The sequence below is a fragment of the Sinocyclocheilus rhinocerous genome, unplaced genomic scaffold (assembly GCF_001515625.1).
Source record: "Sinocyclocheilus rhinocerous isolate Xijiao unplaced genomic scaffold, SAMN03320098_v1.1 scaffold1050, whole genome shotgun sequence".
Lineage (NCBI taxonomy): Eukaryota > Metazoa > Chordata > Actinopteri > Cypriniformes > Cyprinidae > Sinocyclocheilus > Sinocyclocheilus rhinocerous.
Window position 1 is genome coordinate 523,839 of NW_015651629.1, and position 12,345 is coordinate 536,183.

The 12,345-nt window shown below is 34.0% G+C and overlaps 2 protein-coding genes across 3 annotated transcripts in view; both read right to left on the bottom strand.

The window, feature by feature from the left end:
• The window catches only part of syngr2b (synaptogyrin 2b), a 10,474-nt gene extending 1,645 nt beyond the window's left edge, over positions 1 to 8,829 (bottom strand). Inside the window, exons 1-3 of one of the 2 annotated variants that reach the window (XM_016518694.1) lie at positions 8,683 to 8,829; positions 5,155 to 5,392; positions 1,538 to 1,674 (exon numbers count right to left, since the gene is read on the bottom strand). In XM_016518694.1, coding sequence (XP_016374180.1) covers positions 1,538 to 1,674; positions 5,155 to 5,392; positions 8,683 to 8,787 — 480 coding nt within the window. In that variant the 5' untranslated portion in view covers positions 8,788 to 8,829. Of the gene's footprint in view, positions 1 to 1,537; positions 1,675 to 5,154; positions 5,393 to 7,300; positions 7,452 to 8,682 lie in introns of those variants that run through there. The other variant, XM_016518693.1, reaches the window with a different exon arrangement.
• A 1,351-nt stretch (positions 8,830 to 10,180) lies between these two features.
• The window catches only part of LOC107713251 (uncharacterized), a 7,865-nt gene continuing 5,700 nt past the window's right edge, over positions 10,181 to 12,345 (bottom strand). The window contains exons 7-11 of the mRNA XM_016518711.1: positions 11,190 to 11,291; positions 11,064 to 11,088; positions 10,899 to 10,974; positions 10,634 to 10,693; positions 10,181 to 10,546 (exon numbers count right to left, since the gene is read on the bottom strand). Coding sequence (XP_016374197.1) covers positions 10,490 to 10,546; positions 10,634 to 10,693; positions 10,899 to 10,974; positions 11,064 to 11,088; positions 11,190 to 11,291 — 320 coding nt within the window. The 3' untranslated portion in view covers positions 10,181 to 10,489. The remainder of the gene's footprint in view (positions 10,547 to 10,633; positions 10,694 to 10,898; positions 10,975 to 11,063; positions 11,089 to 11,189; positions 11,292 to 12,345) is intronic.

Consider the following 12,345-nt stretch of genomic DNA (forward strand, 5'->3'; position numbering starts at 1 on the left):
ATTATTATTATTATTATTATTATTTCTGCAGTTTAGCGCCATCTGCTGTCAGAGAGTGAAAGTGCGCTTTCATCCAGAGCGTCTCTCACATGTTCTGCCATGTGCTTCTCGTCCGCCGCTTGTTTACATCAGAGTGGGCACGCCTCTTTCACGCAGCATACAGCGCTGTTGTGCATTTTGACTAGTTGATGGGAAAAGTATTCTTAAAATGCATTCAAAATTCTGAATAATTTGTAATATATAATTATTCACGGTATTTAGAAGTGCCCACGATAACAATATCGTGCATATTCATTACCGTGATATATCGCATTACTAAGTGAGGATAGCAAAATAAAGTTAACTGTGACATATTAAACCCAAATATTCTTCATACAGTGGACTACCAGTAACATTTGGGATCAAAAACTATCCAGACACTTTGACCTGAGCATGTTTTATTTCATACCTTTCTATCAAAGTTATCTGACATTATCAAGATGAATTTGTTCTCACACATTTTAACTCTGAGTCATATTTTATTACCATTTTCTAAACTATAGCCAATAAACTGTGATATAATGTGAGAAATGTTGACGGTGTCTGTATATATTTTGGATTGACTACTTCCTACAGTTGATTAATCACAGTACATTAAGACATTAAGTATTGTACTACAAGTTTCCTGAGATGTTATATTTACATATGCACTTGAATTTTCAGAAAATAAATATGAATATTGGATAAAGCCAGACTCAAAATTCTGGTTTGATATTGTTGACAGGTTACAGTCAAAGGTTTTTACTGAGGGGATTTTGGATTTCTCTTTTTATCACTCCATAAATCAGACAATACTGTCAACAGACAGAAATCAAACCCATTTTGACCATGTTTTTAGGAGTAAAATATTATATAATTCGGTGTGAGTGATATATGAACAAACCCCTCAGTAAAAACCTTCAGAATATAGAGAGGAATAAAACTGCTAAGTTATCAGTGTTAATGATATATGAACAAACCCCTCAGTAAAATCCTTCAGAATATAAATAGCAATAAAACTGTAAGTTTTGATGTTTGTAAGTGCTGCTGAAGTGGAGAAAAAACTCATTTTGAGAAAACGATTTTAAGCGACTTTAAAGAATTGCATTGTAATTGATATTTACAGACACAAAAAATAAAGTGTCATCAAATAAACATTTAAATGTGTATTTTAGATGCTTTTTCCCACTAGTATGAAAGGAGACAAGTTATGGAAGCAAAACATCACTCCATAATTCAGAAAATACTGTCAACAGCCAGAAAAAAAAAAAAAAGAATAACATTTTCGGAAATAAAATGTTGTATAAAATCAGGTGAATGATATACAAACAAACCCCTCAGTAAAATCCTTCAGAATATAAATAGCAATAAAACTGTAAAATTTGGTGTATGTAAGTGCTGCTGAAGTGGTGAAACAAACTCATTTTGAGAAAATGACTTTAGCCGACTTTAGGCAGATTGAAGTAGTTTTACTGTAGTAACTATCCATCAGTTCATCAGACAGATCTCACACACTCACCCACGATACGATGGAGAAGAATGAGAAGGCGATGATGGCGTGGACGGCGTCTGTAGGGATGCCGCTGGTGTCTTGGGACTTTGACCACTGATCCGCCAAGAGACAGAAACACACAAACCACAGGAACGTCCAGGTAGCTGATAAACACACAGCACAGAGAGCACAGACATGAGTCAAGACCATTTCATTGATTAGACAATCAGAGACTCTTGAGACAACAAATCAGCCACGAAAGAAACCGTCCACACACAGAAAACACAGAAGAAAAAGTCATATGGGTTTGGAATGGCATGAAGGCGAGTACATGATGACAGAATGAACAGGTGACAAAAAGGTTGTATAAATCATTGTGAGTGAAATATGAACAAACCCCACAGTAAAAACCTTCAGAATATAGAGAGGAATAAAACTGTAAGTTTTGGTGTATGTGAGTGCTGCTGAAGTCGAGAAAAAACTTTTAAAGAACTGTATTGTAATTGAAATCTACAAACACAAACAGATAAAATGTCATAACACTTCAAATCGTATTTTGGATGTTTTCTTTCCATTAATATGAAAGAAGACATGTTATGGAAGCACAATATAACTCAATAAATCAGAAAATACTGTCAACAGCCAGAAAAAACTACATTTTCACTATATTTTTAGGAATTAAATGCTGTATAAAATCGGGTAATTGATATATGAACAAACCCCTCAGTAAAATCCTTCAGAATATAAATAGCAATAAAACTGTAAGTTTTGATGTTTGTAAGTGCTGCTGAAGTGGAGAAAAAACTATATAATGTGAGAAATGTTGACGGTGTCTGTATATATTTTGGATTGACTACTTCCTACAGTTGATTAATCACAGTACATTAAGACATTAAGTATTGTACTACAAGTTTCCTGAGATGTTATATTTACATATGCACTTGAATTTTCAGAAAATAAATATGAATATTGGATAAAGCCAGACTCAAAATTCTGGTTTGATATTGTTGACAGGTTACAGTCAAAGGTTTTTACTGAGGGGATTTTGGATTTCTCTTTTTATCACTCCATAAATCAGACAATACTGTCAACAGACAGAAATCAAACCCATTTTGACCATGTTTTTAGGAGTAAAATATTATATAATTCGGTGTGAGTGATATATGAACAAACCCCTCAGTAAAAACCTTCAGAATATAGAGAGGAATAAAACTGTAAGTTTTGGTGTATGTGAGTGCTGCTGAAGTCGAGAAAAAACTTTTAAAGAACTGTATTGTAATTGAAATCTACAAACACAAACAGATAAAATGTCATAACACTTCAAATCGTATTTTGGATGTTTTCTTTCCATTAATATGAAAGAAGACATGTTATGGAAGCACAATATAACTCAATAAATCAGAAAATACTGTCAACAGCCAGAAAAAACTACATTTTCACTATATTTTTAGGAATTAAATGCTGTATAAAATCGGGTAATTGATATATGAACAAACCCCTCAGTAAAAACCTTCAGAATATAGAGAGGAATAAAACTGCTAAGTTTGGTGTATGTGAGTGCTGCTGAAGTGGAGGAGAAAACTTTTAAAGATTTGGATTGTAATTGAAATCTACAGACGCAAATAGAAAAAGTGCAATAAAACAAACACATAAATGTGTGTTTTGGATGTTTTCTGTCCACTGGTCTGATAGAAGAGATGTTATGGATGCAAAATAGACCAGTGCATGAAAAAACGATGGTTTTGCCTGTAGTGTATCGCCTTATTGCAGTTTTTCTATTTGGGTCTGTAAATTACAATAATTTCAGTTACAATGTATTAGGGCTGTGCGATATGCGATAACTCAATAAATAATGCGATATTCGATATGCGATACGATAATGCTTAAAGTGCCACATGCTCAGATGAAACAGTTTTACTCAGCTGTTGCTGAGTCAGTTCTGTGAACTTCTATCTTGTGTCACATACTGTATATATGGTTATTTGTATGTATGTATGTATGTATCAAGAGCTCCTGTAAAACCACAACAAATTCCTTGTGTTTGCGCACACTTAAGTGGTGAATAAAGCTCATTCTGATTCTGATTCTAATAAGAAAGCACCCCTACAACAACTTCTGAAAGTGAACGGTAGTGTTTTACTCTAGCATTACATAAAAATGTCATTTTAACAAGTTTAGGAACTGAATAATAAAAATAAAAAATACAACACTGCTTAGTATTTACTCTATGAATTCAATATGCACTGATTCTTATTTAAACTACAAAAGTTATTTAGGTAAGAGCAGAGAGTGATTTTCTCTTTGTCTTTTGTTCATGGCCCCAAATATGCAAATGCAAGCCGTAGCGATATGCATATTGTGATATGTACGTTTGCGATATTTCGATAATTTCGATATATTGCACAGCCCTAATATACAGTAAATCCTTAGTAAATACTGGTCTAAGAAAAAGTTATTTAATGCAAATGTCAATTTAAAGTATTCATATTCAATCAAAACCACAGTCGACACTTAATATAAAAAATATACAGTATATGTGAGAGTCAGTCAGGACTCAAAGGAAGGCCCTGTGTGTGCCAGTTGGCTTGGATGTTTACCTTGCAGAACACGTAGTGTGTTTGATCACATGATGAAATCATCACTTCTCCTAGTGTTACAGTGCGTGCCAGCTGCGTTATGATAAGCATGAAGAGAAATAAGGTCAGTGGTGACTAAAAAACTTCAATCTTGCTGAAGAGTTCAGTAGGTGTAAAAATGATCAAATCAGACCTATTGCAAACAAATTTGTGGAGAAAATGGGTTCAAATAAGAACTAGATACACCTATAACTAGATATTTTATTATAAAAATATTATAGATAAAAAACTTGTGTGCTTTTGACTTGGACCAATAAGCATACACCTGGCAACCACCCATTATCATTTAAACACGATTCAGAAACAGGAAGTAGTGCAGCTGCTTTGTTTACAGGGTTTCCGGGGTAACGGCTGCATTTAAATGAATTATTATTATTATTATTATTATTATTTCTGCAGTTTAGCGCCATCTGCTGTCAGAGAGTGAAAGTGCGCTTTCATCCAGAGCGTCTCTCACATGTTCTGCCATGTGCTTCTCGTCCGCCGCTTGTTTACATCAGAGTGGGCACGCCTCTTTCACGCAGCATACAGCGCTGTTGTGCATTTTGACTAGTTGATGGGAAAAGTATTCTTAAAATGCATTCAAAATTCTGAATAATTTGTAATATATAATTATTCACGGTATTTAGAAGTGCCCACGATAACAATATCGTGCATATTAATTACCGTGATATATCGCGTTACCGAATACCGGCACAAGTCTACCTGACATACATCAACTGACAAACAGATGCCATTTAAATTGGTATATTTTGGAAAAATAGTGAAAAACAAGTAGGATTGAAGCGTTTGGCGTCTCACACAGGAAGAGGCCATCTGAGCGACATGTGCATGTGTTCAACCACAAGACGTTTCACTTTTAGAGAAAGATGCCACAATAACAGGTCAAGTGGAAAAAAAGACCTTCAGAAAATGGCATCAGAGTTTCCACAAACGGAACAGACAGCTCTGAGGAAACTGGTATAAACCTTGATCACCGACGCAGAAACGACTTGAGGAACGTCTCACCTGAGAAGCCCAGATCAGCCATCACCACGTACTTCCTCTCCCGAGCATTGCTCATCAAAGGCAAGAGCGCATCAGCCAATAGGAAGGCGAAGCAGGCCAGGAAGGAGATGACGCCGATGCCCACGCCGTAATGACAGGCCCCTTCATTCCTGTTGAAGACGCACTTCACCTGTGCTTCAACGTTGCTGTTCACGTAACCTTCGGCGGTTATGGAGGCAAACACCACAATGGCGAACACCTGACATGAAGAGAAGTGAAAGCTGCATCAAACCATAAAAGCAGAAATAAAGCAACCAGATCTTCAAATTTTCAGAAGCAAAGCTGTCTCTAAATATTAACTTTAGCTCAGAATTTCCCAATGGGGGTGCAAACAGATTTGCATGATCTCTAACATTTCTTTAGGCGGAAGTTTAATGAATTTCACCAAGATTCCGCCAAAATAAAACCTCAAGGATTTGAAGAATTTAGGATAAAATAAGACTATTTCATAATTATCTTTTTTCTTACAGAACAACTGTAATTTACAAGATATTTTTGTCTTCATTTTTGTGATTAGAGTACTGAATGGGTGCCGTCAGAATGAGAGTCCAAACAGCTGATAAAAACATCACAATAATCCACAAGTAATCCACAGCACTCCAGTCCATCAGTTAACATCTGGAGAAGACAAAAGCTGCTAAGGCTGGTGTATGTAAGTGCTGCTGAAGTGGAGGAGAAACATATTTTGAAAAAACTAATTTAAGCGACTTCAAAGATATGCATTGTAATTGAAATCTACAGACGCATATAAAATAAACACTTGTGTACTCTGGATGTTTTCTTTCCACTAGTCTGAATGATCATTATTGGGTGAACTATTACTACAATAGTATTAAAATATATTAATATTAACACAAAGATTTGACAAAATAGGTCAGTGATTAGATTTAACTAACCCAGCTAACTGAAGTTAATTTAAACCCTGAAATAAGGGGACTCAAAATGGCTTAAAGTGATTTAAAATAAGACAAAACAAGCATTAAAATAAGATAAAACAACTAAAAATCAAGATAATCCATATTTTTGTTATTTTAATTCTTGGAAAACCTGGACACGAGGAAGCCTCGTTTTAAAAGTCTGATTTCTAGACCTGGAAAAGTCATGCAATTAATCGAATTTTAAAATACCACGGGCATTTTTATAATAAATGTACATTTATCTAGTTTTGCCGATCTCTAAAATATTTTTTCAGGTAGAAATTGTGAGTAAAAATATTTTTATTCAATAAATCATGAACAGCTGGAAAAGTCATCTAAATTCATTGGTTAAAAAGAGCAGGAACCCTGAAGAACATTCAACATCATTCAGCTTCTGGAATGCTGAAATTGAACTATTTGATTTGATTTTAATTATAATTATTTTGGCTTATTTTAATCTACAGAGACTCCTGGTTTATATTTGGGGCCTATGAATAGGATTGTGGATAATGGCCTTTGAGCCACAATAAAATGCAACCAAAAGACTTCACAATCATCATTGATTGTATCATTGATATATGGATATTATGTACAGTTTTTGTTATGAATCTGAATTAGATTTTATTTTCACTTTAATTTTATTTAGAGTTTTAGTAATTTTGTTGTATGTTTTTGTCATTTGTATTAGTTTTTTAATGTCTATATACCATTTATTAATTGTATTTTATTAGTTTTAGTTTATTTATTTATTATTATGATGATTTTTTTTTTACTTAAATTAATTGAAAATGAGAAATGTTGCCATGGCAACTAGCTGAAGTCAAATATGTTTTTTATATTTTATTTTATTTCAGTTAATGTTATGTTTGTTAATGTTTAATTTTTTCTTATGGATTGAGTTAACTATAATAACCCTGACATTAGGGATATGCCGGTATCAAATTTTCATGTTGCGATTAATTGCTAATGCTTTTATTACGGTATACGGTATTATCACGATATTGAAATTAAGTAAAAAAAAAGTGCTGTCATAATACAGTATAACAGGTTTAATAATTGAGCACTAATTGTTATTTTTGGGTGAACGCACACTTTAATGTTAAAAGCATGTGTCTGAATGAGTTTCATGTTATTGTGAAAGAGCTGCAGGCTTCTGACAAGTGTAATAATGTATATGTTTTAAAGAACACCTGAAAGAGGAATAAATGTGAAATGGATGAGCGTGCAGCGAGAGGAGGATGGAAACATTGAGAGCAGGAAGAGGTCGCGGCCACACGCCTCCGCCGATGTGTTTTCATGCAAATGTGTCACAAAGATCAGACAAACTTCAGAATCACTGTAGGAGAAACGGATAAGCGTTACGCCATTCTGTCGCAGGCCTCTCGTATTACCAGCCATCTGCCGTGTTTACATGTCAGCACTGGGACATTCTGTGCTTGTGCACTAAATCACATGATGCACATGATCACAGACACAACTAACTAACTACTGAGTGACTAGAGAGAGACACAACCAAACACACTGCTGCTGTGCAAATGTGTATGACGCCGTAAACAAATTACCCCGAGCAAATCTAGACATGGCTGACAAGGTCATCTGATGCCGTCATCTAGACCAGGACTAGATATGAATCAGTTCTCAGTGACTCTTTCCTCAGCGTCTGTGGAAAGCCCCTTCATATCATATGCCTCAACAGCTAAATTAACCACGTTTACACTTGTGAACTTACAGCAATCCAGGTCCTGTTCTGAGAATTTACATTTGAACGTCGAAAACTCTCTTTGACAGATTTGAGGATGTTTTCTGCTGTTCAATAGAGTCTTCAAAATATCAATTAATTTAATCAGTCAATCAGGATGACTCTAAAACAGTCAGAAAAAGAGGCAGACGGTTGATTTCGGTCCTGAAAGTAAAGCATGCAGATTGACTCTTTTATACATTTACACTATTAAGTCAAGTCATTTTTATTTCTGTAGCACTTCATACAATACAATTTGTGTCAAAGCAGCTTAAAAAAAACTGTGTTAATGTTGTAAAATGTAGTAATTATGAAACCAGAATACAAATGAGTGAATATTCAATTTAATTCAGTTCAATAATAGCTTCAGTTCATCATCAATTATGCTTTTTAAACTTAACCCAGCAACCAAATATGTATGTTTTAATACGTTCCAAAACGTTATTTCTGTTACATTCAAAACGTCCAGTTTTCTAAACGTTTTCTTGGTTATGCAAACATTAAGGAACACATTTAAGGGAACGTTACATTTTATCATTACGAGAACGTTCCTTTTAAATGTTTTCTGAACGTTCTGAAACAAGTAGTAATGGTTAAGACTATAACATTCAACTAAAACGTTTCAGGACGAAAACCGTGCATGATACACAAGTAACATTTTTGAACTTTTTGAGAACATTATTAAATACCATGTAACTTTAAATGAACGTTCCATTAACGTAAACGTTTGCTTATTTTTTTTTTTTTTAAGTTTTAAACCCATTTCACCCTGACCCTGCTGTCGATTATTAATCATAATAAGCTGATGATTTGAACGTGACACATGCCACTCACCCAGCTGAGGAACCGTATGATAGTTTGAGGCTGTTTGATGAATTTGATGGGATCGAATCCCGCTCCGGCGAGCGAGGCTCCGTACGCCGCACTATTCGACTCCATCGGTGAAACACACACACACACACACGCTCGCTCTCTCTCTCTCTCTCTCTCTCACACACACACACACACACAAGCGACAGCTGAAAACACAACACGGACACACACCCCGGTGCAGCTGCTTCCTCACAGACCGGTGTCAGATTCGCGAGTGAATCGTTCTATTGAACCGGATCTTTTTGATGATTCACGCCACCCAGGCGACCGTTAAAACGAACTGTTCAAAAGAACCGATTCGCTCAAATGTTCCAAACTTCGCGACGTTGAGTGAAAATTCAATACGTTTAAAGTCCTCAACGTTACTACAAATCATTATTGATTTAATTACGGCAGTTTCATGTTTAATAATGAGATAATAAGGATATTAACACACAATCTGTAGATTCTACAGTGTCACGATTGTGTGTTAATATCCTTATACTGTTTCAAAACTTTGCCTTTTTTTTCATAACTTCACACACAAATCCAATAACTGCACACAAAATGCAAAATGCCTCACATCTCTTGCAAAATGAAGCACTGCATTCAAAATATCACAAAGACATCTCAAAAGCAAACATTTGCAAACAGCTTTGCCATAATATTAATTTCTGTTAGATTTGTGTGTGTTACATAGAGAACTGTGTGTTGTGTTTTGCAAAAAGTGTTTTCTGAAATTGAAAACTGAGTCAAAGGCTGAAAATTAGTGTATGGTTTTGTAGATTTGGTGTGTGCTTCTGCTGTTTGATTGTCAGCTTTCAGAAACTGTGTGACAAGTGAAGAGTTTGTGTGCAAGCAGTTGAAATTTTTTTTAACACACAATATAATATCCTTATTATCCTTATAATGGTTATATTTAACCATTACAGTGTAGATGAACAACAGCTAATAAACAACGCCGTTCATTCAAACCAAGAATGCACAAATTATCTGTTTTGTATTAATTTGTCATTAAAATAAACATTGTACACTGTTGGCTTTATCAAAGCATATTTTTGTATTTATTTGTAATTTTCCCTTCCCAAAACCACACACACACACACACACACACACACACACACATTTACTTGTTTAAATTGCATAGACTTCTATTGTTCACACATACAGCTGGCTAAATACAAATATTATAATCTAACAGAACATTTTCTGAAAAGAAAAAATATGTATATTTCATAACATTTTTACAAATGAGGACATCCCAAAAGCAGGTTTTGTCAGGTTTAGCTCACTTGGTACCACCCTGCTGAAAAAACAATAGACACCATCACAAAATTTGTAATGGTTTTATTGGTTATGGTGGGACTTTTATTGGTGGCTTGTTAAAACCACTAAATCCTAATGGAATATGTCCCAAAACACACTACAGAAAACCATTTTTTAATGGTTTTAATGGTTAAAAGTTGATGGTTTGTAATGGTATTTGTAGTGGAAACCATTAAACATTTCTGTGATGGTTTCTATTGTTTTTTTCAGCAGGGAATTTGTCTCCAAAATACAGTTAAGTAGGTACAAACACACTCTTATTTGACATGAATCTGACAGTAGACACATTGTTGGCTGTCTTTGCTTCTGATTGGTCACAGTCATGTCAACCCATGAGCGCTTGTCTATTGTTTCGGTTTGAATAAACCTTTGTCTGAACAGAATAACATGCAACGGATAAGTGAAGGCAACCAAACGCTTTCAGTTTCAGTGGATCTGATTAAACTCCCAGAAAACCCAGGAATTATTCTGAAACCGCGCCTTCATACAGAACGCTTTCATCCACGGATTGGTCTTCATCCTGTCAAACAGAACAAAATGATCATGTTTGAAACACCTCTAGAACTGTCTAGAAATCAGTCTAGAAATAATAAATAATAACTCATACCTCAGCAGAGCCACTCAATCTGTCCGCTTGGACAACGTCTTCCTCATAACCCTCCAATATCTCAAACAAAAGAATCACACACAAATGCTCTTTTACCAACAGTAACTTAGTAAGCGGCCTATCTAGACAATATTTTAAGGCATGTTCCAAAGAGAAGAAATTATGCACTTTTTTGCCAAATTTTGAGGCGGATTCATTATATGCCATTCATTACTAAACGTCTGTTTATGAACTAAAAGAGAAGCACTAATAAATGCATCCTCACTAGATAATCTTCATCCTCCTCTTCTTCATCTTCCTGTTTATCAGTGATTCTCATTTTTCGGCGTTGTTCAGTGAGTCTTAAATAAAAAGCAGGACATAAGCTCAACAATACATTTGATTTTATGCTAGATTTATGACTTTGTAAAATAAAAAATGGAAAACTCACGGGTATTTTCTTGAATATCTTCTCCCTGAGTACATGTCAGAATGAGCGTATGGTTTTACGCAGTCAAAATAATGATGAATTGCACATAACAAACGATACATATGCTATATATATAGATTAACTTACGTAGCACAACTCCATAAATACAGCAAGCTATCACAGCGACGTTCAGCAGGGCAAAAGAGGTGAAAACAACGATCACAACCAAAGGAGAGACTGTGTTCAGTGCTGCAAAAATACAGACAGACAGAATTCATCAGAGCCAGACTGATGCAGAACAGTTTGAGTGTTTGGGACTGTAGCGTAACACATCGTAGTTAATTATAGTTAAGCTATAGCATTATGATATGCTTGACGAATCTTGTCAAACAATGAAAAAAGAACCAAATAATCAATACTGAATGAGAGGAGAACTTGAATTTGGACTTTTGAATTTGTCTCAAAACTCTCAAAAAAAATGTTTCAAAATTTTTTTTTAGAAATACATTTTATATATATTCATATATTCCTTTGTAAAATACACATTTAATATAAGATTTAATTAAAAATAAAAAAGGTAATTTATTTAAAAATTATTTTTATTCATAAAATTATATATGTTTACACACGCAATTCATTTTCATTCAATTCATCAATTTATGAATAAAAATAATTGTAAAATAAAAATAACTTTTATTTTAATTAAATCTTATATTAAATGTGTATATTACAAAGAAATATATGAATATATAAAATGTATTTCTAAAAAAATTTGATTCATACATGACTTTATGAAGAAGTTTTGAGACAAATTCAAAAGTCTGAATTCAAGTTCTCCTCTCATTCAGTATTGATTATTTAATTCTTCATATTTCATTTTTTGACAAGATTCGTCAAGCACATCATAATAACCCAGTCACATAAAATTAAATTACAGACAATTAAATATATATATATATGTAAATGACATATACTCTTTAAGACATGACTTTTTCTTTAAGTACCAATTCCCTTAGTTGGATTCAAGTATTAATATCATAATTCCTGCATTTTTATCATTTGTTTTTATTATGTTATCATAATTATAATTATTATTAGTATTCTTATTTATTTTATTATTTTAATTACCTTTATTTTCTGTATATATATATATATATATATATATATATTCATTAATTGATTAACGCGACTATTATTTTATCGTGCATTAACGCAGTTTTTTATTTTTATGAAAGCCCGTTGCTCACTGGCTCTGAATCGGGTGTGCCTCACACGTCCTGAAAAGTGAAGCTGCAGGCTCTTT